The sequence below is a fragment of the Psittacula echo genome, assembly GCF_963264785.1.
Source record: "Psittacula echo genome assembly, chromosome: 3".
NCBI classification, from domain to species: Eukaryota; Metazoa; Chordata; class Aves; order Psittaciformes; family Psittacidae; genus Psittacula; species Psittacula echo.
In genome coordinates, this window is record NC_137736.1 from 55,968,575 (window position 1) to 55,995,496 (window position 26,922).

Below are 26,922 nucleotides of genomic sequence, written 5' to 3' on the forward strand. Positions count from 1 at the left end.
CAGTTGTGAAGTTTCCTCACAGACAAGGTAATACGTTATTTGATAGCTATGTGGGATAAACATCTTCAAACTAAATATATGCAAAAACATTTACAGGGACATTACATACTATACAGCCCACATATTTAACTTATAATCTTATTTAATCTGACTTCCTGTGGTTTCCCCAAGATACTTCTATGTGCTTGTAACATCACTCTACTTCAAACAGAAAGGGAACTCTGGGAAGTGATCACGTAGCCACACTGAGCTATTGCAGGCCTTCTAAGTTGTATAGAATAGAAGGAAGGAGCATTTAGTCCTGAGCTGGAAGAAACTGAATTTATAGGGGTTCTTAAAAATGGACTACGGGAACACAGGGCTAAAGAATAAGACTGGTGAATGAAATCTGGGGTACCCGCTCTGCAAGTGCTCCTTGAGTCTGGAAAAATGGCTCTTGAAAATCTTACGATTTTCCAGTAAAACTTCAGCAGCACTCTGCAACAAGCAATGACAAAACAGTTTGAGAGCTAACATGTACTTCTGTTTTATACACCTTGAAAGGATCTGAACTTATTAAAAAAATATAGAACACCTCTTCATAACCCTCAAATTTAGCTGAACATGTAAAGCAATATGAAAAGCAGATAGAATGTTACATGAAGCAGGTAATTCTTTGCTCAGAAGACTGCTAGCTAAGTATCAGTTGTACATAAAATGATAAAAATAGAACATAGCACAGGTGATGTTAAATGACATAATGACGTTATTTAATCAGAGGAGAATTCGTGATGATTAGGTGGTGAAACAGAACCCATCTGTAAACCACCAGTCTTCTTTTCGCTGTAGTAATAGAAACAAGACATATTTCATGAACTGTGTAGACACATTGGACTATGGCAAGTATTTTAAAGGCAGAAAGGGGGTCCTTGAAAAATCAAGTCTGAGCTCTTGGAATTATTGAGGTTATCATAGAAAAACCAAGTTGCCTTGTAAAAGATGAAACGTTCATTCCCTTCATAGCAATATCATCAGAATTCACTAACTTCTTCACAGTGGAATGCATTATTCCTCAAACAAGTTGATCTTGTGGTTGCACAGGTGACTCAGGCAAATAATACATCCCCATTGAAATACATACACTCATTTGGGGTACACATAAAAGTAGGCACAAGGTTTTGATTACCATAGTGTTCTTTACACGCTTAAAAGTATTACTTAATGGCCGCAGCGTAAATGCATAGGCAGAAAAGCAGAGAGGTCAGAACAAAAATGTCGAGGAAAGGTCTCTGCAGTTCAGAGCCCTCTCTGCTGTTTTTCTTCTGTTCAAAATAGCCCAGATACTTGAAAAAGACAACAGTTTCATAATCAACCTTGGGCAAGATAATCTTTGACTAGTGCAGTCAGCCAAGACAGAAACTTTTCTGATAACTGCTGGTGCCATTGATCGTCACCTCAGTCAGCCCGCTGCAGCCTCACACTTGTTCTGCTTGATGCTTGCAAGGCTGCTACAGAGCAGTTGATTACTTGTCAAATCTCTTCCAGCTGTGGTAGCTGATGTGATGTAGTTTGGCTTTTTCTCATATGGTTCTTAGGATAGATATTTAGACCAGCATAAATAAGATATAGGTAAATGAAAACACGTACTTCAACAGCTTAATGTTTTTCTCATTTCAATAAACTAAAACACTCTGGCATGAAAGTTTACCAGAATAACAGTTTTAGTAATTAACTCTCCTTGAAAACTGTAATTAAAAAGCCACATCTTATTTTCTTCACATAAAAAAATTTTTTAGTGATCTCCATTTTCAGACATTGCCTAAACTTTCATGGAAAAGATTTTATTGAAGTTCCACATATGTCTTTCTTTTATTTATTTATTTATTTATCTAACCCTCAAAAAGTCTGTTGTGCAAGTCAGAAGAGCAATATACACGCAGAATTCAGCCAAGAGAGGCAAGTCATGTGTGTCTCACTCTTTTAATCAGTCACCACATGTAGGAAAGATGAGCTATGTTGCAAGCATCTCTACAGACTCTACAAGTGACTAAAGACTGTTCTGTTATTGTCTATCAAAACAAGCTGGCAGGAACAGGTGGTGTTCTTTCTGGTCGTGTCTAGGTTTTATACATATATATGTGTTGGGTTGGACTCACAACTTCATTGCTGCACTTCTATACCAATGAAACTATACCGGAAGACTAAATAAAATCAGAAAGAGAAGAAAATAAGGCCTGTTGAGATGGAAAACTTTGCATTATCATCCTACTCCTCTGGAGTATCTCAATTTAGTTTATTAATCTCACTTAGTTCCCACACAAAGAAAGGCATCATATAGAAAGATGACTCTGGATAAGAACTGTGTCCCAAGTTCTAGGTGCATCCATATAATTGGTTAGTCTTGCAATCACACAGAAGATGTACACATATTAGGATTTACAACTATGTTAAACTTGCAGGCATTAGGGGTAGGGATGTAATATTTTTACAAGAGGAGTAACTCCACATCTTTGTCCTATGTGTGCCAGGAAACAGGCTTCTCTTACTTGATGAGATCCTTGTCCTTTTATTCAGTCAAAAATGATGGATGGACCACTCCACCCATCTTTAATGATGGATGAAGAATTGGCTGGATGGCCACACGCAAAGAGTTGCTGTCAACAGCTCAATACCCAACTAGAGCCTGGCTACAAATGGTGACCCTCAGGGGTCCGTGTTCAACATTTTTGCTGGCTACATGAACAGTGCGATTGAGTGCACCTTCAGCACTAAGCTATGTGGTTCAGTTGATACACTGGAGAGAACGGATGCCATCCAGAGGGACCTTGACACACTTGAGAAGTGAGCCAATGCCAGCCTCATGAAGTTCAACAAAGCAAAGTGCAAAGTCCTACACCTGGGTCGCAGCAATGCCAGGCACAGCTACATGTTGGGCAGAGAGGAGATTCAGAGCAGCCCTGCAGAGAAGGACTTGGGGGTGTTGGTTGATGAGAAAATGAACATGAGCCGGCTTCAGTGTGCACTCGCAGCCCAGAAAGCCAACCGTATCCTGGGCTGCAACAAAAGGAGCGTGACCAGCAGGTCGAAGGAGGTGATCCTGCCCCTCTACTCTGCTCTTGTGAGACCTCACTTGGAGTATTGTGTGCAGTTCTGGTATCCTCAACATAAAAAGGACATGGAACTGTTGGAACAAGTCCAGAGGAGGGCCACGAGGGTGATCAGGGGACTGGAGCACCTCCTATATGAAGACAGGCTGAGAAAGTTGGGGCTGCGGGGAAACTTCATAATCACATTCCAGTATCTAAAGGAGGACTACAAGGATGCCAGAGAGGGACTCTTCATCAGAGACTGTGGTGACAGGACGATGGCTTAAACTTAAAAAGAGGAAGTTCAGGTTTGATACAAGGAAGAAGTTCTTTACTGTGAGAGTGGTGAGGCACTGAAATTACCCAAAGAAGTGGTAAATGCTCCATCCCTGGCAGCGTTCAAGGCCAGGCTGGACAGAGCCTTGGGTGATGTGGTCTAGTGTGAGGGCTCCCTGCCCATGACAGTGGGCTGGAACTAGGTGATCGTAAGGTCCTTTCCAAGCCAAACCATTCTTTGATATGATGATTCTATGACAAGACTATTCCTCCCCCTGTTGCACAAAAGTGCATTTTTCCTAGTTGGCTCGCCAGCTATCCCAGAACTATTTTCAGCATTATGGACTTACAGAGGACAGCTGTCTTCATTCCCAGTTGTATTTAATCTAAGCATTTTATTTCCGTTTTCAATTCAGTATAATTTCTCTAGGTTCACAGTATTTTTTTAAACATCTTTAAAGATATTTTTTCAATTCTGCTCTCAAGTCACTGTCACCCATTTTAAAAAAAAAAAAAAGTTTCAAAATTTAAATTCTGTAATTTAGGACGATGTACAACCTGTGAGGTTGTGGTGAATACAGCTTGATCCCCATGCACCATGACAGCAGCAGGAGGCCCAAGGGTGGGGGTACCCCAGCAGCCCCACAGGGGCAAAAGAGTCCCCTGCCCCAGCCCCTCCTGCTACCACAGAAGCCCTGAACTCTGCTACTGGAGGGGTCACACCGCATATGGCTAGGTAGTTAGATACGGATGTGTGCCTGTGTGCATGTATTTTTCCACTATCAGACCTTCATCCTGACCAGCCAGTGAGGAGAAAAGGAGTCCTTCGATGCCGTTTGTGTCTGTGTGAGCACGCTCTGTGTGGCTAGCCATGCATACACATATACACCTGTGAGCATGTGTGCTGGCTGGCACAACTCCGACTCACTGCTGAATATGTATTTATTTTATTGGGAATAAATCTGACTTTTTCTATTGGACTTTTTATGTTCAACTTTACTTGCTTAAAAAGCCAAATAGAAGATATCTAAGATTTGCATCAAATCAGGTGATGATCATAGTTCCTTCTGACCAAAAAAAAAAAAGAATTATATTGCCTCTTTGCCAATGCTAGGAATCACATAATCACAGAACACTTTCGGTTGGAAGAAACCTTAAAGATCATCCGGTTCCAAACCCCTGCCATGGGCAGGGACACCTTCCACTAGACCAGGTTGTCCAAAGCCATCCGACCTGGCCTTGAACACTGCTAGAGATGTGGCAAAGCCACAGCTTCTCTGGGCAACCTGTGCCAGTGTCTCATCACCCTCATAGAGAGGAACTTCTCCCTTATATCCAATCTAAATCTAGCCTCTTTCAGTTTATTCAGGAACTATCGGAAAGGGGATGTCTGGTGCTAAACGTGGCTCCTACGACACGAAATCTGCCTGATGTCTGTCCCTCTTTATTTAAGCCTGCCGCTGGTGCTGTACGGCTAATCGCTGGTACATCTACGGCTCCCCACGCACTCACCCTTCCATTGCCAGCTGCGGCTGCCAGCCCGCGGCCTCAAGGGCCCGGAAGCACCAGCTTGGGAGCCAGCCTGGTCCCGAGCGAGCCGTGAGGCAGCACTTCCTGCCCTCCCCACCCCCGCGGGCTGCCCCGCCTTCGCTCCGCAATGTCTCTGTGGCTCGCTGGGACGGTCACAGCCCGGTCCCGCCCCGCGGCCCTGCCGTCATATAAGGCCTTGCCGCCACCACGGCTTACCCCGAACCTGCGCAGAGCTGTGGGGTGGGGTGCCGCCGCCATGGTGTTACACCCGGTGCTGGGGAAGCTGGTCAGCAAGAGGGTGGTGCTGGCCAGCGCCTCGCCGCGCCGGCAGGAGATCCTCACCAACGTGGTGAGTGCCCGCCTCGCCTCGCCTCGCCCCGCCTCGCCTGGCCCGGGGGGCAAGGCCGGTGATGCTGCAGCTCGACCCCCGGTCCCTGGCGCTGAGGGTGTGCAGGTGCTCAGCGCCGGGCTGGGCCTGCGGGGTCCTTCGCCCGTCGGGCCGCCGGTCCACCGGCGCAGAGCCGGCACAAGCCCGCGCTGTGCTTCCTGCGGCAGCCGCGTGTGGTATGCCTCGGGGCGATGCCAGCGGCCCTTCCCCAGGCCGTCCCGCCTGCCGGCCTGGGCAGAGACAGAAAGGCCCGGGGTTGGGCTTCAAACGGCGGGTGCTGTCCCTGAGCGCACGCTAGCTTACATAGGAATGTTACTGTTTTTTTCAATACCAGTATTTCTTGGTCAGGTTTCCTCTGTAAGCAAGTACCTTGTGCGTCAGTTTCACTTATCATCAAGGTTAATATGAGAATGGATTAACGTATCCTGCTGAGAGGGGGTTGGTGTGATTAGGCAAATGGAAGACTTGCTGAGACTGGAAAACGCCAGCATAATTATCTCTGGCGTCCTCAGCATAAAAAGGACATGGAACTGTTGGAACAAGTCCAGAGGAGGGCCACGAGGATGATTAGGGGACTGGAGCACCTCCCGTATGGAGATAGGTTGAGAAAGTTGGGGCTGTTGAGCCTGGAGAAGAGAAGGCTGCGTGGAGACCTCATAGCAGCCTTCCAGGATCTGAAGGGGGCCTACAAGGATGCTGGGGATGGACTCTTCATCAGGGACTGTAGTGACAGGACAAGGGGTAACGGGTTCAAACTTAAACAGGGGAAGTTTAGATTGGATATAAGGAAGAAATTCTTTACTGAGAGGGTGGTGAGGCACTGGAATGGGTTGCCCAAGGAAGTTGTGAATGCTCCATCCCTGGTGGTGTTCAAGGCCAGGTTGGACTGAGACTTGGGTGTCATGGTTTAGTGTGAGGTGTCCCTGCCCATGGCAGGGGGGTTGGAACTAGATGATCTTAAGGTCCTTTCCAACCCTAACTATTCTGTGATTCTATATAATAGTAAAATTTGGAGGATCTTACAACAGACTAAATGAATTAAAAATGTGCTTCCATTACCTGCCCTTTAGCTATTTAATACCAAAATTTCTGAAAAATTTACTTCAGCTTCTGAAATGTATGAAAATTTCATGGGATTAGTATTATGAGGGGGAGAGAAGGGAGAATAGGTAGCTGTTCCTTATTCATTCTGCGAAGTGCTTTTGGGACACTAAGGAAGCTGAAATCCGTCATTCAGACCATTCGGGCTGCATGGAAGCACATGCTGACCCCACTGGGCAGGCTGCAGGGAGCTTTTGAGTTGCACTTGAGTGTTATAATGCATCAGATTTAGATTGCTTACTATTGTTATTCTTCATGGGAGAAGTCGAATTTAAATAGGAAGAGGTATATTCTTTTCAGAACAGAGACTGGGGAAGCACCAAGGTTCAAGCATGCACAAAGTTAATAGAAGCACGGTGTGCCTGCTGAGTGTAGTAAATTTACAGGTATAACCTGGAGGCAAGACATAGGAAGAAGGGGGGAGGGGAGATTTTGACAAAACCACACAGAAACTGTCTCATGTTTTCTGTTTATCACATGTATAATGACACATAAAGTGTGGGTGGCAAATCTCCTGTAAGAGTGTGTACTACTGTTATGCAAGTAAAGTGAAGTGGATGGATTCAGTAAAAGCCCTGTATCAGAATAGTCTGTGAAATGTCTAAGTTTTTATACTGTTAGGTTTTTATGGAAGCAACCTTTAATAACAAGATCAGATTGACTGTATTGCATTCGTTTGTTACAGGGCCTGCGGTTTGAGGTCGTTCCATCCTGGTTCAAGGAGACACTTGAAAAGTCATATTTTGCAGCCCCTTATGAATATGCTGTGGAAACAGCAAAACAGAAGGCTCTTGAAGTAGCAAACAGAATGCACGTAGTAAGTCACCAGCTATTTCAGCAATGAGATTTTCATCTTTAAGTGTGTGTTACTGTGACTTAATTTGCATGTACTTCTTAGGTGGTCTCTTGAGTGCTTTTTCCTCACTGAAGGCAAATGCATGTTGTTCTGTCATTTGTAAAAGTTAGCTTCCTGAAATTAGCTCACCAAATCAGAAGGGCTTGTGCCTGCAGTTCAGGCTTGCCACAAACAGAAGTGACATGTCTTTTCTCAGCAGCACACCTGTGTCTGCTTGGGATACATAAAGTCCATAGTTCCTTCCAGCAGTCAGATGTGTGGCTGGACAGTTGTGCACCCCAGGTATTTGTTGTCTGTGGAGGCAGACTCTATGCAAAAACACACTGATGTGAATCCAGGACATTGCAGTAGCTTTCATTGAACAGTAGTTAAATTTGAACAGTTGTGCAGGAGTGTAACTGTCCTGATTTCAGCTGGGATAGAGTTAATTTTCTTCCTAGCAGCTGGTGCAGTGCTGTGTTTTTGACTTTAGTCCGAGAACAACGCTGATAACACACCAATGTTTTAGTTGTTGCTGAGTAATGCTTACCCTGATCAAGGACTTTTAGGTCTCCCATGCTCTGCCAGTGAGGAGGGACACGGGAAGCTGGGAGCAAGCAGAGGCAGGACACCTGCCCCAAACTAGCCAAAGGGGTATTCCATACCACAGCATGTCATGCCCAGTATATAAACTGGGGGGAGTTACCCAGAAGGACCAGATCACTGCTCAGGTTGGGCTGGGTATCGGTTGGTGGGTGGTGAGCAGGTGTATTGTGCATCACTGCTGTTTCTTGTTGGTTTTTTAATTTCCTTTCCCCTTTTAATTTTATATTCTCTCCCCTTGTTATTTCCTTTATCATTATTATTAGTAATATATTGTACTCTAGTTATTAAACTGTTGTTATCTCAGCCTTCGGGTTTTACATTCCTTTGATTCTCCTCCCTGTCCTGTGGGGGGTGGAAAGGAGGGAGGGGTGAATAAGTGACTTTCGTTGTACTGAGTTACCAGCTGGGTTTAAACCACAACAAGCTCAGAATTTGTGAGTATAGAGGTGCTGGGGGAAAGCAGAAAAAGAAGACAAATTCAGTTTTAAAGCATTTTGGGCAAAGAAACAGGCAATTTTCTTTTAAGAAAGGAGAAGCTGACATGATTTCAGGTTCTGTAGTCAGTGCATCCATTTTGTATCCTCAATATTGTCAAAACCAGTGATACAGCTTACACCATAAACGGCATATTTGACTTCTGCCTTGGCTGTGATCACTCTGAGTACATAAGATTTTTCCCTACCAGAACCTATTTCAAAGTCTAGCTGATTAAGATCCCACAAAGTGTACCATAATACAACTCTGGAAGAGAAGAGTGTGTTTGTTTGAACCTATACTGATGTCAGAAAAGGAATTTTAAACACTTTAAACCAACAGTGCTGCCAGAAGTCACCGATCTTCAGAACAAATATTGCCTGATGTCCAGTGTAAATCGTTATCCAGGTTTCTGTCGGCTTCTTTTCAGAAAATGGTATAACATTAGCAAAGTGAATTTTAAACCCAGCCTTGCTAACTGACTTATATTGGCCTTTCATTGCAAAACACTATGCTGTGATAATGCTAGTTCAGTGGGTTTCAAAATGGAAATTTTTTTAATGATGCAAGGAATTAGTTTTATTTAAAACACATCAACAGCCTTTCTATAGAAAAATCACCTGCCTACAAACTTCTTTTAATACAATGATCACAGTTGCAAACAAGTTTCTTGTCTTGCTGTGTTAAATAATAACCATGTACCTTATAACATGGAAGTCAGTCAAATCTCAGCTATGATGACAGATACAGGTTTTGAGTTTATACTCTTACCTCTCAATTCCCCAAAATGGAGAGCGTGTGTTCCCTTTTTTAGCAAAACTTGTCGTGAAGAACAATCCTAGAGGGCTGTATTCCCTGGCTTCCATACACTTGGCACTTTCTTTAAAGGAATTCTGCCTGCCACCTTGAAGACCATGACTTTTGAGAATGCAAGTAGTCCTTTCCTGGATGTATTTGTTCATCAGTAATGTATTTAGGCAAAATCATGACCTAGGAATGGTCTGCTCATGCCTCCTGTTTTCTTCACTTTCATGTTGACATAAATTATTACTATTTTGTAAACACTACAAAAGGAGTGTCTTGTTCTCAGGCCAATGTTAAGTCCTTCCTGTAAACCAGCAAGCTTTGTTTTCTTACCATAAGTTATAAAAGGCTTTGTTCTTTCTTCATCTTTTGAGAAATACCTTATTTTTTTTATGCCTTTGCAGAAACACCTGAGAACACCTGATGTTGTCATAGGAGCAGACACTATTGTGGTAAGAAGTCTTCTGTGGTTTAGCATTGTTTTAATTTATGGCAAGTGTAGAAAGTACTTGTATCTTTAGGTTTAAAGTTTGAAAGCTGTCTTCACTGAGAAGTTACACCTGCAATATGATGTATCTCGTGGGTTTTGTGGGTGTGGGTTTTAGAGTACTTTTTCCCAACAAGGCAGGTTTTGGTATCCTGAGTGCTAAAAGCTTTGCTGCTGTTTTTGCAGAGATGCTAATATTATATTAAGTATTGCCTTAGATCATCTAGTATATAAGGGAAGTTCTGTTCTCAGGCAGTTGTTGACTGTCTAGAAGTCCAGATCGTGTGAACTGTTCAGTGTTGTGCCTTGTAGTGGGCATCACTTATTACCTGTCATCTCCACAGAAACACTGAAAGGATAAGGACAGAAGAGGTTGAATTACCCTTTTGTTTGAGAGCTGCAGCCACTGGAGTATAGAGTGTTGCACTCATTATGTGCTTGGTAATTCATCACCTGTTCTGACAAAATACCTGTGATGTTTGCTCTACTCAGTGACTCATGTTTGAAGCCCTGGCTGAAATTATGGTTCAAATATAATTTCTGACCTCAGTTTCTGAAAAGTAAAAAAAAAGCCTCACACTTTCTCTATCTTTGTTTTAGTCTGTGGATGAGCAAATTCTGGAGAAACCAGTTGACAAGCAAGATGCATACAGGATGCTCTCAAGGTTTGTAGTTTTAAGTAAGATTCCAAATGTATATGTTAAGCTGTTCTAAAAGGAGCTGTACAGATTCATTGATGCATATGAAGAGCTCCATGGCTGGTTGGTTGGTTGATGTTTTTGTTTTGGTTTGGTTTTTCTGTTTGTCTGTTTGTTTGGTTTTTGCCTAAGTTCAGTAGGTCAGTTGCTTAATCATGGGTATGAAATGCATTTAAAATTTAGCCTTTTAGAACTCCTCTTAATTTTGTTCTATATGAAAAGAATAAAGTACAGACACTCACTGTTTCATCTTACAATTAGTTAGGTAGAATCCTAGGGGGGATAGTAAGAGTGTGAGATGGATTATATCAAATAGACTGGCTAATATTTAGGAGACTATTCCTTAACTACTATCTTCAAAGATTCAAGTTCTTTTGCTATTTATTACACTCCCGTTGCTTACACATTAAAAACTTGAAGCTCTCAAAAGGAATCGGCCACAATGTGGCGCTCTGGAGCCACTACCAAAGATCCCGGGGGAGGATCTTCCTCTGCACTCTCCGGCTGTTCCTCTGGCTTGCCATGGGATCCCTGGGGCCAGTCTGGATGAAATGAGTACATAACCTCTAGTTGCGTATCAAATGTCTGGTCTAAGTTGCAACACCTAGCTATTCATTGCCAGCTTCCAGTGAAGGTGCCTGCAAAAGTAGTGTTCATGCTGGTTGGCTTTTTCTTATGCATTTGAAATAGTCACTTCTCCCTGTTTACAATAAATAAGCTGATATCGTAGACTGCTGTGAACATCAGTACAAGTGAGATTTGGGAGACTTGAAATGTCTGAATCTCTTTATAGTATTTTTTTGTCAATGTCTTTTCACCTATATTGGAATAAAAAAAATGTGTTTGTTTAGGATAATACATCAAGCATATATAAATATAACGGTCTGTCTCTCAGGCTGTAGTAACATAATCATATAGAATATTTTTGCACATGGCAGATTTCATAAAACTGTTGCTTAAAGCATGGGTTTTTTTCTCCTCACAGGTTGAATGGGAAAGAGCACAGTGTTTTCACAGGAGTGGCTATTATACATTGCAGCAGTAAAGGTATATGTGTCATTTTATTAAAACTCAGTGTTTGCATTAAAAATTATAAGGATTTGTATAAGTGAAGAAACAGAATGGAAATGTTTCGTACATAGTCTGAACTGGCTTCCTACTCAGATGAGATTTACCTTATCAATATGTAAATTAAAGGGTTCCCACAAAAGCCAGCTTTTTCATTGTATTCAGTTTTCACACAGGAAGGAGGATGACAAAATACAGTAGACTTCAGAAATGCTGTCTCTGAAAGCTATAGGACTAATTAAAAGACTAGTTTAAACTGTGGGAATATTCTAAATGAAATTCAAGTAAGGCACTACAAAATGTGGGGCTGGGCAGATTCGAACCATATTAACTATTCCTGTGTTCTGTTTACACTAGCTGATGAATAAAAGCAGTTGCTTGTTTTTTTCTCTTTTCAGTAAATAAGGGAAGCTTTAGGCAATGAGTGAAATAATGGCTTAATGCCTCAGATTGTTAATGAATTGTAGGAAGCAATATGTTAGTGTTCTTTATCAGATAATTTATATAGTAAGCAAGTGGGGTAAGAACTCTACCATTAATATATAATTTAAGGAGTGTTTGGTTTGAGGGACCTCCTCTAATAATTATGCCAACATTCTTTCAATGGAACTTTTGCATGGGTCATTTCTGTGAAATTTTACTGGACATAGTCTTTCTGTAGACAAATTATTTACAGCTTTTAATCTTTAATGAAATGATTGCTCCTAACTCTTGTCAGTCATCTGGTACCCCTACTAATATGCTAGTACAGTAGAAAGAGAGCTGCTGCAAAATAAATAAAACATGTTATCAAGGGGTTCCTATGAGCTATGCAGCAAGAATAATAATTGTTTAGGAAGAAAGTAAAAATACACACAACTGTACTACTGATGCTGTGTCAGCACATCTCATTTGAAATATACAGATTTAAGCCATATGATATTCAAATGAATAAAATTTACCATAAGTCTGCATATTCCCCAAGGGATTCAATCAGTTGAGTTTTGTAGAATACATTTTTAGTTTTAGGTTATAATTAAAACACTGTTGTTAAGCACCACGTACATGTTACAGATAGGATTTTCACCTTTTTTTAGCAACAGGATCCACACCCAGGTGTGCAGTTCGTTATTGCACCTCTGGCCTTCTCTCAGCCACTTCTAGATACAGAAATAATCTTGTTATTTCTTGAGAGATGATACAAAAATTACACTGATGGTTACTGATGGGACTGCTGGATGCCTGAGTCTGCATTGTAGATGTAAATCCACATTCAAGCATTTATAACAGCTATATGTTTAACTATGAAGTTTTGTTAAGAGTTCTTTGACAACAGTCATAAAATTAGAAGGGTGTTTGTAGCCGCCTTTGTTCACAGTGCTGGATGTGTACTCTAGGAGTCCATAAATAGTTCTGCATAAGCATTGTTAATTTACGAGTGCATCCCACATAGGAATTGTCCCAAGACAGGGCTGTGGAGGAGGCTGTGAAAATGCAAACTTTCATTTTCTGGGGAAAGTTGAGTCCATTGTCCCTAAAGAGCATTATTAGTCATTTCATACATCTGTGTAATACCTTATTTTTTCCCAAGCAAAAATGTCAGATGAATACAAAATAAAACTGAGCTTTTATGCTCTTTAAACTACGGTTTCTGTTTTTAATGAGACCTTTTCCCTTCTGTAGATAATCAGCTAGAGATGGAAGTCACTGATTTCTATGAAGAGACTAAAGTAAAATTTTCTGACCTGTCTGAAGATCTTTTGTGGGAGTACATTCATAGTGGGGAGCCAATGTAAGTAAGACCCAGAAGCTATCACACAGTATTTAGGAATAGGCCTTTGGGTGTGTTACTAGCTACAGGCATAAAACCATTTTGTCCCGTGTTCTGCGAAGCTTTGCTGTGTATATTTGATAAATGATAGCATGGGTGATGCAAGGTAGGTATTCTTTTCTTCTTGTCTAGAGCTTATTGCTCCAGGGAAAGTGAACTACCTTTTTAGTACCCTAAGAAATTTGGAAAGTGAAGGCTGTTGAAATGATCTGAATTAGAGCTAGTACTCATGCAATGTACAATTACCTCTCTGTTAACAGAGGCATTCAGGGAGCTTGGATACCTGAGACAATGGATAGTTCTCATTATAAAAAAAGGTGAATAGACTAAGTATTGGACAACTTTATTGAAGGAGACTAGAACTTGGTTTAGTTTATTAAAATAGCACTGCTCTGCGTCAAGGAATGACAGCTAAATTTACACTTATTCTTGTGGCCAGCTTATATGTGTTCCTATGCTAGTTATCTCTTAACTTCCATGTTTCCACTACCCTTGTAATATCCTAATTACTTACAAACAACATTGATTCCCCAGAATAAATAGGATGAGAACAGAATGTCTGACTACTCCTAAGATGAAGTTGACTAGATTGTTTTGTTTATTTTGGCTTTTTTTTTTTTTTTTTTAAAGAACTTATTTGAAGACAAAACCACTTTCCCTTTCCTTTGTATTAGCTGAAGGTAGTGAAGGCAAATCAGGCCGTAGTTAGCACTATGGAGGCATATCTGGTGATCGGAGGTGAAATTCTGGCTCTGTAACTTCAATTCCGACTGTGTAAGAATATCAGTCTTGGTGTTTTTTAAGCTCATTTGTGCTATAAAACAACACTGACACTTTTCACTGGGGAAAGAAGAACCACTGTAGATTTAGAATTTATTTTAAGTGCTTATGTGTAAATGGGGCAAGTTTTCTGAACATGTAAGGTTCCCACCTTATTACAGAGACTGAAGCTAAATTGGATTACACAGTGAAGAATGTTTTGGCAAGAACACAGTTTGTAACAGAAATTCCTAGTAGGTTTTTGGAAGGTGATCTTTAGTATGCAGCTGATCGAACTGCAACTTTATGAAGGAGAAATGACCATGGGTTTTTAGGAAGAATGTCATTTTGAAAAATATTTTGTGATATTCTGATTATTTCCTCTGGAAGAAAATACGCTTTAGCAGTTCTTTGCTAAAGCAAAAAGGCTCATGAGCAGCACTGGGTAATTCTGTTCATTCTGCTAAGCAGGGTGTGTGACAGCAAGGGCTTCTCAGGGACCAGAGTTTCAGAGAATGTATTTCATTACTCTCTGAAGCGGAAGCCAATCAGTCTTCAAGACAATAGGAAGAGTTTCCTCTGGCCTTAGGAAAGAACTACTAAATATAATGTCCTTTTAAATTGTGCGAAACAGTAAGGTGAAGTCCCTTACGGGTTTTTTCCTTTGTTTGGGCTTTTTTGTCCCCTCCTCCGTGGCCACCCATACATACTACTTACACATTTATGTGCATATAGGTTTTTCTAAATACTATTGCAGTTCAAATGACCATTTGTTTATTTTTTTTAATGGCTACTTAAGTTTCTGAAAACAAAAATCAATGATCACATGAAAAACTAAAAGAAAATTGCCTCTTTTGTGCTGCTTGGATTGGGCAGAGTTCTTTTTATAGCAAGGACAAAATTGGCATATATTATTTCAAAAGTCTGTCACTGGTGGCTTGGGGACTAATTATAAAAGTGTATAGCTGACTTAACATATGCATAAGGAACGAGGAAAGAGCGCTGACTCAAGGTAGTTTGTGATGAGGCTATAAAGCCCCTCAAATTTTGGCTGCAGAAAGATGGCCTTTCCCTTGTTTTATTCCTGTTTCTCTTTCCAACCAAGGGTTTTCTGCTGGCTGGCAGATCTTGCTGTGTACAAAAAGGCTAGACTGTAGTAATCTTAACAGTTTTGGACTTGTGTAATGAGTAGACTTAGTTTCTGCGCACCTCTTTGACCCGACTTCTTACTTTGTAATGTTTCCCTTGTGAACAACTTCCTCCATTTCTGCTAACAGCTTCCAGTCTGAAGATTCTATGTGGTTTTTGGTAACTCTGCTCTGAATGGTGGCAGTGAAATCAAAGGACCCTACTGCACTCTGGGAAAGAGGTGATTACAGAAGCTAGAGCTGTACAATTTCAGACTTAACTATGAAGTAATAAATGTAGAATGTAAATGCCTTTCTTCGCTTGTATGATTTATCTTAAGAGTTACTTTTTTCAAAGCTATAGCAAATGTATAATTTAGATTTTGCAAATAATCAGTCTTGCAGCATAACTAAGCTCAGGGATAGCTTAGAGGTTATCAGTTCTGAGAGCGTAAGGGCAAAAATCTTTCAGGTGCAGGATTACAGAAGTAGAGAGAGCTGTGCTGTTCTTATTCTGGAATTGACTTTGAACCTTGGTTTTTTTACATGTCATGTTGCTACAGTTGACTTGTCTGTATGAAATAGTTCTACATTCATGGCTATATGGACCAAGACACATATATTGTCAGACATGTATTCTTGCCTTTGGAAACCCACGTAAAACCCAACCAAGCATCTCCCTTCATCTGTAGGAGCTGAAGTGTTTGTTAGTGCAAAAGTGTTTTATTTGATCATTGACTCAGTTGAACAATACAAATAGTGTATACATGGTTATACTATTTTGTGGCATGTTCAAATTCTACAGTTAAAAAAGTAAATGTGCTTTAATGTTGCATTTGGAAGAGTTACTTCCATTTTACATCTGTTAACCTTTTTCCCCCCATTGTATATTGTGGGTTGGTTTGTTTGGGGGTCTGTTAGGTTTTGGGGACTGTTTGGGTTTTTTAGGAAAAAACAGTAGGTGTTGCACACATTACTGCCGCATTGTGTGAGGGTTTGTTTGTTGGCTGATTGTAAAGGTTTTTTTGTTGGTGGTGGTTTTGTCTTTAAATCAGTGAATCTTGCACACATTCCTGCTGAAATCATCTATCTTTACAACAGTTGGTAACTGAAAAATGTTTCAGTTGCAGCAGTGATCTTGCTGTTTGTCAAAAGGTCTTTAAAGTGAGTTGTATTTTTTATTATTATATAAATTAACTGATGCTGTGCATACTGTTACAAATGAAACCTTGACGTTAGTGCTATGCTAATAAAAGTATCCAGTTACAAAACCCAGTCAGATTAGCTAGAGACAGTTGAGAGCTGTGTAAATACTGATATACTCTGGATTTTAGTGTGGAAGACACTTGTTGAAAAAACAGTGGAACTTTTACTAACTACATAGCTTCATGATTTTGTACTAGAGCTGTATTTGTAGTAGAGAATCCTTCTCAGGATCCAGTTCAGAATATGAAGCTCTGTATAAAAATAAACAAGATATGGGCAATTGTGGTAATGCCCTTCCTGGGAGTATGATATCACTGGTTTTGATGGTCAACAATGTTTTGTTACCTTTCTGGTAGCCAGGACTTGGAGAATGCTGGGTGACATATGTCAATGCAGTCTGACTGCAGCCAGCTGATGTACTTTCCTGCTTAGCTTACTATGGCACTTGGACTGTCTGAAGGATAAACACCTTAGGCTGCTCACCCCTAGTAGAAATACTGATCCTTGCATTTATCTTGTTATTTATAAATTGAAGTGTTGAGTCTAGTAGATTTAATGTGCCTTTAGGTTGAGTACACTTGTCTTTATTCCAGACTCTGCGCTATGTCTGGAGCATTTGTGATCTCTGCTACCTTTACTCTTAACTGTAATTAAATATATGTCATTTTTGCTTTCTTTTCCCCCAGGGACAAGGCTGGTGGATATGGAATCCAGGCCCTTGGTGGAATGTTAGTTGAGTATGTTCATGGAGACTTCCTGAACGTGATGGGATTTCCTCTGAATCACTTCTGCAAAAAGCTAGCAGAATTGTACTACCCACCTTCTAAACACAACGTACAACATAAAAAGTATGACTCTATCCCTTCAGTGGACACTTTTGAGAACCTAAGTGATGGAGAAAGTGAATCTTCAAATTTCACAGAGCACAAAGGTGCTAGTAAGTTGGACAGCAGTGGGATGTGTTCGTCGGGATCTATTTACAATTCTGAAAACAGTTCTAGTGTCAGAAGTGGGTTTACGGTACCTCTGGAAAATCAGAACGGCGTGCCAGAAAGTGCAACAAAACTTCCATCTAAAATTCTACAGCTGATGGATGGATTTAGAGCCTCAAAGGTAAGGGAAAAAAAAAAAACAACAAACAAAAGCCTGCTTAGTACGTGGCTGGCTGATACAGTTGTTTCATTAGACTTCAATATATAACAGGTAATGTGAAATACTTGAGCTGGTGTAAGAATGTAGTAATAATTAGTAAATGACTACTGAAGTATTAGAGAGTCCAAGATAGCTGAAACTTCTGGTGCAGTACAGATGTTGGGGTTTTTTTGGGGATTTGCTTTTATCTGTTCTATGGAATTTTAATTACCCATTTGATAAAAAATCTTGTCTCTTGAGAGCAAAAAATTGGGGTTGTTTTTTTGGTGTTTTTGGGTTTGGTGGTTTGTGTTTCTTACTGATCACAAGAGCACATCAAAGAGGAAGTTACCTTTGTATACTCTGCAAAGACAGCATTTAACATGGTTAGCTTATCTGAATTAAAACTGTGACAGTAACTGTATATATTATATTTCCTTTCTAACTTGTAATGCTTAGCATTAGAATTCTGTGTAGGATCTTATGGGGTTTTTAATTCCCTGTTAAGGAGATTTTTATATACCCTGTTTCATGTTTTTATGATTTTTTTATGTTTCATGTCTCATGATTTTTATATACCCTTTTTTCATCAGATATGTTTAGCTGATAATACTCATGCAGTATCTGAAGGAGACATACAAGTAACTGTTTACAAACAGGTCACATGCTCTGTGTAGCAGCCAAGTGTGATGAGAAATGAGTAGCTAGACATTTTACATGCTACCAGTTTTTCTACTCAGTTCCAACGCAGCGAAGACAATAGTGAAGAATGCAAAGGAGAAATAAACACCAATCATTCTAATGGGTCACTGATTTCCATCAGTCAGTCATGTTTTAGGAAGAGGTGAAAAAAACTCTAAAGTGGCAGTGAAATGACAAACCTGGAACAATTTTGAGGGGGATGAAGGGAAAAACGCCAGACAGTGAACAATGGTTTTGCTGAAACAGCAGAAAGTTGTACTTAGATCTAAAGGAAAACCATAATGTGGTCAGTGTAGATCTGTCGGCGTGCTGCTTGCAGACATGCAAAGCAGTACTGAGATTTGGAATAAAGCAGACTTGAGATTGCTGCATTTGAGCTTTTTTTTGTCTATAGAGAATGGGTTTTGATGGATTTGAATGGATGAGATGATGTTTAGCATTTCTTCAATTCAAGTAAAATATGGAGACTCATCAATTTTTGCACATTATGTACACTGTTTACAGTTATGTGACGTAGAATTTGGTTTTGTGCAGTAAATAGAGGGTAGAGGCTGGAAATAGAAGCAGAAGCTTTCTTTTCCCACTAATCCAGTGTAAAGTCATAGCATGAAGTGCTGAATTTTATGTTGAACTACTGGGAAATTTTTTTTTTCACGGTTTGTATCTTTGTGAAATTAATTACCAGTTGCAGTGAATACTTCCTGTGATCTGACAAAATACAACATCTCTCCACTTGTAGAATAGGAATAAGAGCATAAAGGCATTTAGTTTCACAAAAGCTCTCAAGTTCTGTTTAGTTTTGGGCCTTCAGTGTTGTTTCAAGGACTTCATAAAGAAGAACAAAACGTCCTCCTGGTGAAGTTGTTGCCACCTGTTTTACTTTGAACAGCTGCTGTTGCAGAACAGGAGGGGATCAGGGTTAAATCCTACTTTCTCAAGATTAGTATGTTCTGAATTTGCATAGTCTGATCCATACTCAGACCTTTGGGGTTTTTCCTTTGATTTCCCCCTACCTCCTTGAACTGAGGATTACAAAATAGTAGAAAGAGTGATTTGGATCAACCAAGTTTTTTACCTCACTTCTTACTTTCTCTTTCCTGTTCTTACAGTTTCTGGGTGATATCGGTTCAAAGATTGGTCAGGTCTCGGAAACGAAATGGTTGTAGGCTAGATGCAGTTACCTCAGTATTGTAAAAACCTTCCCCAAAATTAATCTCTTTTTCTCCATTTGATTTTTATCAAACAGAATGTCAAATCTTTTTTTTTTTCTTGACTGCCTTAATTAAATAATTATAGTTGCCTGCAGTTGCAAAGAAATGGATTCTGTGATTGCTGTGTGCACTTCTACTCTTGTGCTCTAGAACGTGTGCATGTAGGACAGTTGTGCTCTGAAGTTTTATTTTTCTTTTTTTCCCTTAATTTTTATTAACCAGACAAGTATTACAGCAGCTGAAGCTGTTACACTGCCTTACTGGAGCTTTCCATTCCTTGTGTTTTGGGTAAATCAAATTTCATTTGATTTGTGCCATTGGTTCAGATGCTTAAGAATGCTTGACCTTATGGACAGTCTTACAGATCAAGATATGCTAAATGCCTGAATAAAGAGGTGGTCTTCATACAAAATCTGTAGGCTGCATTGCAGAATATTTTGAGTTCCCTTCTCTCCCAGACACCTCTGGAAAAATTCTGTTACTTGGCTAAGATAATGAAACCCTCATAGCAGGAAAGAAACCCTCAGATGATGTAATTATCATAGCAATTTTTAGGAGTTTTATTAAACTATGTTGTACTTAAGGAGTAGTTCTGCAGAGTAATTCTAGGTGAAAGGTTCTTTGATTGCAGTCCAGTCTTTTAAACATAGTATGCCAACAGGTTTTTTTCCTACCTTTAGGCTCTGTTTGTAGCCTCTAAGCTGAAGATGTTTGATCACCTGAAAAATAAAGGTCCACTGAAGGCTGTGGATATTGCAAATGAGGTTGGAACCTCTGTGTGTGGAACAGAAAGACTTCTTGATGCATGTGCTGCTCTTGGATTACTGGAGAAAACACCACAAGGTGACTAATTCCTCCTCCCTGCAACTGCATATAGTACTGAAAGATACGCAGGACTGGAAGAGCTGCTTTGAAGGTCACAGGTTTTAACTTGATATTGTGGGTAATTTGGATTTGGGGGAAAGGGGAATGGATTGTTACTTCTTTGCTTTCATTATTAGTAGCTGGAATTATTTCATCTAGGGGGCAGGTTTTATCTAATGAATACATTCAAGTCTTCGAGGAAACCTTAGATTATTTTTGCTCTCTGAATATAGCACTGATCAGATTTCTAAGAAAAAGTTGACAGTTCCGTGGGCAGTCTCAGGGAGCAGTGTGATAGCTCAGATGTATCATCTGCATTTGGGTCACAACCACCCCATGTAATGCTACAGGCTTGGGAAAGAGTGGCTGGAAAGCTGCTTGGTAGAAAAGGACCTGGGAGTGCTGATTGACAGCCACTGAACATGACCCAGCTTGTGCCCAGGCAGTGAAGAAGGCCAACAGCATCCTGGCTTGTATCAGCAATAATGTGGCCAACAGGAGTAGGGAGGTGATCATCCCCCTGTACTTGGCACTTGAATACTGTGTTCAGTTCTGGGTCCCTCACTACGAAGTATTGAAGTGCTGGAGTGAGAGAAGGGCGAAGGAGCTGGTGAAGAGCCTGGAGCACAAGGCTGAGCAGGATTAGTTGAGAGAACTGGTTGTTTAGCCTGGAGAAAAGGAGGCTCAGGGGGGACCTTACCGCTTTCTAAAACTACCTGAAAGGAGGTTGTAGCAAGGTCAGTATCTGTCTCTTCTCAGAAGTAACGAGTGATAGGGCAAGAGGAAATGGCCTCAAGTTACACCAGGGGAGATTTAGATCAGGTATTAGGAAAAATTTCTTCAAGGAAAGGATTGTCAGGCATTGGAACAGGCTGCCCAGGGAAGTGGTGGAGTCACCATCCTTGGAAATGTTTAAAAACTGTGTAGATGAGGCCGTCAGTGATATGATTTAGTGGTGGTCTTGGCAGTCCTGGAGTGACGGTTGGACTTGATGATCTTGGGGGTCTTTCCAACCTAAATGATCCTATGATTCTGTCTAAAATAAGGACCACATTCCATTGCCTGATGCAGCAATGCAGAGTCACAGTCCTCAGCAGTGAATAAGGGTTTTTACAAGGAGTGCTCTGGAATGTGTCCCTTTTCATGGACAACAACTTAAATTTTAGTGCTCCTAACTGGAACAGTGCTTGAAGGTGTATATAGGTGAGGGAGTCAGAATTAACTCTTCCAGTCCACTCTACATAGTTATAAGTTTACATATGCATCATTTACATAGTAAGACTTGAAATGGTAAAGTGTCAAGAAAAGGAAATACAGCAGGTTTTCAACTCTGTTAGAGGACAAGACCAAGGAGAAAGCCCTGAAGGCAAAACATTCTGGAGAAAACTTGAACTAAGAGAAGGAGAAGCCGTAATCTAAAGCAAAATGCAGCCAAGAATGAGGAACTTCTAGTACTCTCCATTAAATAATAGGTGTTTAACTGAGCTACTCTGGTTAAAAATAAAATTAAAAAAAATAATAATAAATGCCTATCTGTATCATCCAGTATCTAAATTCTTTTTTATAAACAAAGTACTTGCTCCTTTAAGAATAAGAAGACTATTAGAATTATTTCATATAAATATTTGCCCAGTAAAGATAACATCAGGATTTGCTTGCTGTTTAACAGCTATGCAGGAAGACATGCCTTCAGATTTTAAGCAACAGTTATACTGAAACAAAGCCTGGTTGCAATTGTTTTCTTCCCATAAGGGTACAGTAATACAGATCCAACAAATACGTATCTGACCTCAGATGGTGAATACTCACTTCATGGCTACATTATCCACTCTAATGACCACCTTTGGCCTCTCTTCACATACCTGGAGTCTGCTGTCAAAGAAGGCAGCAAGCAGAACCATCGAGCCTTTGGAAAGAAAGCAGAGGATTTATTTAAGGTAATATAAACTCTCATTAGGATCAAAACTAGCTGTGAGGAGCCCAGAACTGATCTAGGGGCAAATGGAGACTGGGCCATCTGTGAAAGTTAGTAGTAACTAGTCCCAGACTTCTGTTCTCTTTAACTTTAGACTCTAAAGTCTGGAGCAATCACAGAATATACTGGGAAATTTGAGTGCTGACAAAAATTCTCTGGCGAAAGTGTTGCCCAGCCAGCTAACATACTCAGAACAACCTCTGGGCCTGTTTGCGTTTGTGTCTCTTTTTAACACCAGATAGTAGTACCTCATCACACATTCACTCCTTCCACATAGGATGCCAATCACTTGATGCTGATGTGCATTCAGTTCAGTCTGTGCTGACTGCATAATCAGAGCTGTTTTCAAAGTTACTTTGGGTTGATGCAGACTTGTCAATTAGCCACCTGGTGAAGCATGTTGGGGGGCATAAATATTTGTGCCTGTTTAAGGCGAGGGCTAGTAGAGTGAGCAGAACGTGTCAGAACTTCAGCTCTGACAGCAGAGCTGGCTAAAAAGTGTAATTCAGACTACATCCTGAGGTTCTTAATTAGTACTAATCTTCTAGATGCTGAAGAAGCCAGTCTCCTAGAGGAGATATCTACATCCCTCATACACAGTTGATAAAAGGAAATAAGGGCTTTTGGAAATTAAGGTCCTGTTAGCCTAATGTTAATATCACTACAGTGAAACAGCGAAGAAGCTGGATGAACAGTTAGTCAATAGCACTTTTAACTGATCTTTTAATTTTAGAATTCTAATGTTAATGGTGTGCAACTACTGCTTTGGTTGTACATAGTTTTAATTAAGTCATGAAACTAAACTTCAATTACTGTGGGGTTTTTTTTCTCTTTTTAGGACTATTATCACAGCCAGGAAGTGAAGCAACGTTTTATGGCTGCCATGCACAGCATTGCCCACCTGACAGCAAGAGACGTGGCTACAGCATTTGATCTTTCACGGTTTAAATCTGCTTGTGATTTAGGAGGTATTGCCTGTAATTGAACTTTAAAACAAATATAAGGGAAAAGCTTGAATTCAGTTTCATATTTTATTCAGTTCCATATTTTATTACTTAAAACATATGTGTATTTTTTTACTAAACTGCAGTCATATTATTAGTCATATTTCTGGTATGGTAATGTCAGGATAAAAGGGTTAAGTACAATTAACTGAAAGCAGAGTTATTTAAATGGGTTTTGGGTAGTTTGAAGTGAGTGTTTGTCACAATCAGTACCTACTGACACAGCTCAACACAGAAAACAAGATTTGTGGCTCAGGAGGTAGAATATTGGGCTGGGAGCTCCGTTTTCAACTGTGCTGTTGCTGTCCATTAGCATGTCCAAGATTTTTAAAAGTAAGGAAGGATTTATTTGTATTGAGGTGTCAAAGTTGAAACACTACACTGCTAGAACAAAAAGTTTTGATTCTTTTAGAATTGGTTTGTTTTGTGTGTAGTTTTAATTCTGATTTGATGTCTCTGGTTTAGTGTTATATACAGCCTTGTCTTTAAAAATGTCTGCAAATGCTGGGAGAAAAGTCTTGATTTTACTTTTTTAAACTTTCAACAGGTTGCACTGGAGCTCTGGCTCATGAATTAGTACAAATATACCCAAATCTCAAGGTCACAGTATTTGACCTTCCAGAAGTCATTGCAAACACCTCTTACTTTCAGCCTTCAGCACAACACACAGCTCCAGTAACATTTGTATCAGGTAAATGTAATACATGATCTTTTGTCTTATTTCTGTTATCCTAGAGCACAGCACAGACTCTTTTGCTGCAGAAAGTGGTCTGCTATCCTGCTCCAACCCCAGACTTGTCTTAGTCCAAGGCAATGCATGCTTACTTACGCTAAATGGGGACATTGTATTTCTCAAGCCTGTGGGAGTAAAAAAACCTGGCTATGGTTGGAGAATATGGATAAATAAGGAAGTATGAATTAGTAATGCTTTTAATACCACTGGGTGCAGAGGCTGCATGTCGTTATCTCAGGCTTTTATTTTCTAGGCAAGATCAACATGGTGGCTACAAAAGATTTCGATGTCTCCTTCCTTGCTTTAGGCTTTCTCCTCATGTTTATGTTACGGAATTCTTACCTGTGTTCTGCTCTTCTCTTTAACTATGCTTTCCTATCTGCAAATCAGTGCATACCTATACCTGTTCATTCTTGTTTCTTTCTTTACCTCTGCTGAAGCTCCTCATTTTTCTGCAGTATTTTCATTTCATTTTGTAGGAATGTCCTCTGTGGTTTCTGCAGGAATGTACTAACTCTGCTTTCCAACAGGTGACTTCTTCAAGGATAATCTTCCAGAAGCAGATCTCTATATCCTTTCACGTATTCTTCATGACTGGCCTGATGAAAAGGTACATGTGCTTTTAAGCAAGATATCAGCTGTTTGCAAACCAGGTAAGTTTTTTTCATTTTGGGCTTAAAGGTACATGTTAATGCATAAACATAATGAGTAATCATTAGAAGTTCATATTAAAAAGATGTATTTTCTCTGTCCAATCATAGTAGTCTTTGCTTGAACATCTATGCTTACATTATATTAATACCTACTAAGAAAAAATGAAATAAAGCTAAACACAGCTTTATTCCATTCCTTGTGTCCTATTGCTGGCCACCAGAGAGAGGTGATCGGTACCATCCCCTCTGCTGCTCCTCTTGAGGAAACTGTAGGCTGTGATGAGGTTTCCCCTCAGCCTTTTCTTCTCTAAGCTGAACAAGTCAAGTGACCTCAGCCACTCCCTTGAGGCCTTTCACCATTTTGGTCACACTCCTTTGCACACCCTCAAGCAGTTTGATGTCCTTTCTATACTGAGGTGCCCACAACTGCACACAGTACTTGAGGTGGGGCTGTACCGGTGCACTGTACAGTGGAACAATCACCTCCCTTGACTGGGTTAGCAATGCTATGCTTGATGCACCCCAGGATACAGTTAGCTGCTTTGGCTGCCATGGCACACTGACTCATGTTTGAACAGTACTAAAGATCAAAGATGACAAAAAGTAGAAAAGCCTACCCTGCTAAGATTAGCTGCTTCTTTAATCCAACAGGATTAACTAGCTATAAGGTTTGTTTTGTAAGAAGCATTCAAAATTAGATCTAGGCCATAAAGCATAATCCGGGGGGGGGGGGGATGGATAAAAAAAGGATAATTGTGGGTGACTGTCTTAATCTTATGCAAAGATTGGAGTATGACAGATGCTTACAGGAGCTGCTTAGTACAAATGAAAACACAACTTAGTTTAAGAGCATAGTCAGAAAGTGATCTGAACTTCACTGAAGTGAAGACAGTGCTCTAAAATCCCCCTTCCTTTTAACAATTAAATGGTTGCTTCCAGGAAGAGATTACTGAAAGTAAGGTTCTGCACCTGATTGCCACTGAATACCATTAAGACATTAGTGTGAGGGTCCTCTGAAACCATCTCTGAACAAAACACTGAAAACTTGAAGCTAGAAATACTTTACTGAACCACTTTTGGTTGTTTTGAAAATGCAGGAAGTGCCTTGCTAGTGGCAGAAAGTGTGCTTGACGAACAGAAGACATGCCCTCCTACAGCTGTACTACAGTCCCTCAGCATGACTGAAGGCAAGCAAAGAAGTGGCTCAGAATATAAACAGCTGCTGGAGAAACATGGATTCACAAATGTACAAATTAAAATCACAGAAAATTTACTGGATGTTGTTTTGTGCTTCAAGACACTGTCACCATAGTGTGCCCAGAAGCAGACTGGGATGCTGAGTTTTTACAACACTTGTGCAATGTACCCATCATCAGCCAGCACATACTGTCAGTTTGGGATCATTTTGACCCTTTATCTAAGGAATAGTTGTTACAGGCCTTGAATAAAAGTTGGACTGCAGCTTCTGCAGGAGTGAGTTCTATGCATTTAAGAAATGTCTGGCCAAAACTCCTATGTATTAAATACGTTCATGTCCAGTTATCTTGGCTAGTTTGCAGACTGTATTAAGCTCAGACTTGCTGTCTAGATGTACTGCATGGCAAGTTAAAACTAAAAGCTTTTGTGAGCCACGTTAATACCTTTGTTTTCCTGAAACTTGAAATTAAAGAGAATTCTCCCTCTGCAGTATATTCAGTGGTTACTGCTCATTTTTATTAGAAATAATTAAAAAAAAATGAATACTGCACCATCTGTCTGAATTCAGGGATGCTCGTCCTCTTTTTCAGTTTTCTGTGGGGCTTCCCTCAAAAACATCTCAAGGGTGCTTTTTCTAAGCACTTTATCCACAAGCAAGAGTGAAAATAGGACCAAGCTCAAACATATTCTTACAGCACCTGTAATGTCACAGAGAAACTTCAGCCATACTACTACATACTACTACACCCACGCAGGCTGTAGTAAAACCTGTTCCTGTCAGTTTTGGGATTTTCTAAATATGGTTAAATGGCCATACATGTTTTCTGACTCATTACTTGAGTTTTAGGATTTATGTATAAATTCTGTTATGAAGATAAAAAATAGAAGTTTCTTCATGTTTTCCAGTCTTTAGTTGGAGAAGTTATGTACTGTATCCCATCCCTTCAAGTAATTTGTCACTAATGTCATGTTTCCTAATGTTTTGTTGGTTGCTTGTTTTCCCTGGTACTTCATTAATTTTATTTTTTTTTTCTATTTAAAGTGTACTTTGTAGTGGAAGCCTTCCTAGAGATTAAAGTTGCACTTTCAAACTAGCTTTCTACTCTATCAGTTGTGAGTTTCTCGCCTGTCACACTTCTACAGCAATAATCCCAATAAGCCAGTGTGAGAGTGGCCATGCCTATGCTGAATCATGAACCTCAGCCAATTAAGGAGTTG

At 40.2% G+C, this 26,922-nt stretch overlaps 1 protein-coding gene across 1 annotated transcript; it reads left to right on the forward strand.

Annotated features, from left to right (window-relative positions):
* Window positions 1–5,115: 5,115 nt before the first annotated feature.
* Window positions 5,116–26,103, forward strand: ASMTL (acetylserotonin O-methyltransferase like). The gene is made up of 13 exons (XM_080613248.1): window positions 5,116–5,220; window positions 7,046–7,177; window positions 9,484–9,531; window positions 10,167–10,231; window positions 11,250–11,311; window positions 12,995–13,103; window positions 16,921–17,347; window positions 19,959–20,121; window positions 21,895–22,079; window positions 22,956–23,085; window positions 23,669–23,812; window positions 24,385–24,507; window positions 25,605–26,103. Exons 1-13 carry the CDS (start codon window positions 5,128–5,130, stop codon window positions 25,817–25,819), a joined length of 1,896 nt encoding a protein of 631 aa, XP_080469374.1. The 5' UTR covers window positions 5,116–5,127; the 3' UTR covers window positions 25,820–26,103.
* Window positions 26,104–26,922: the final 819 nt, after the last annotated feature.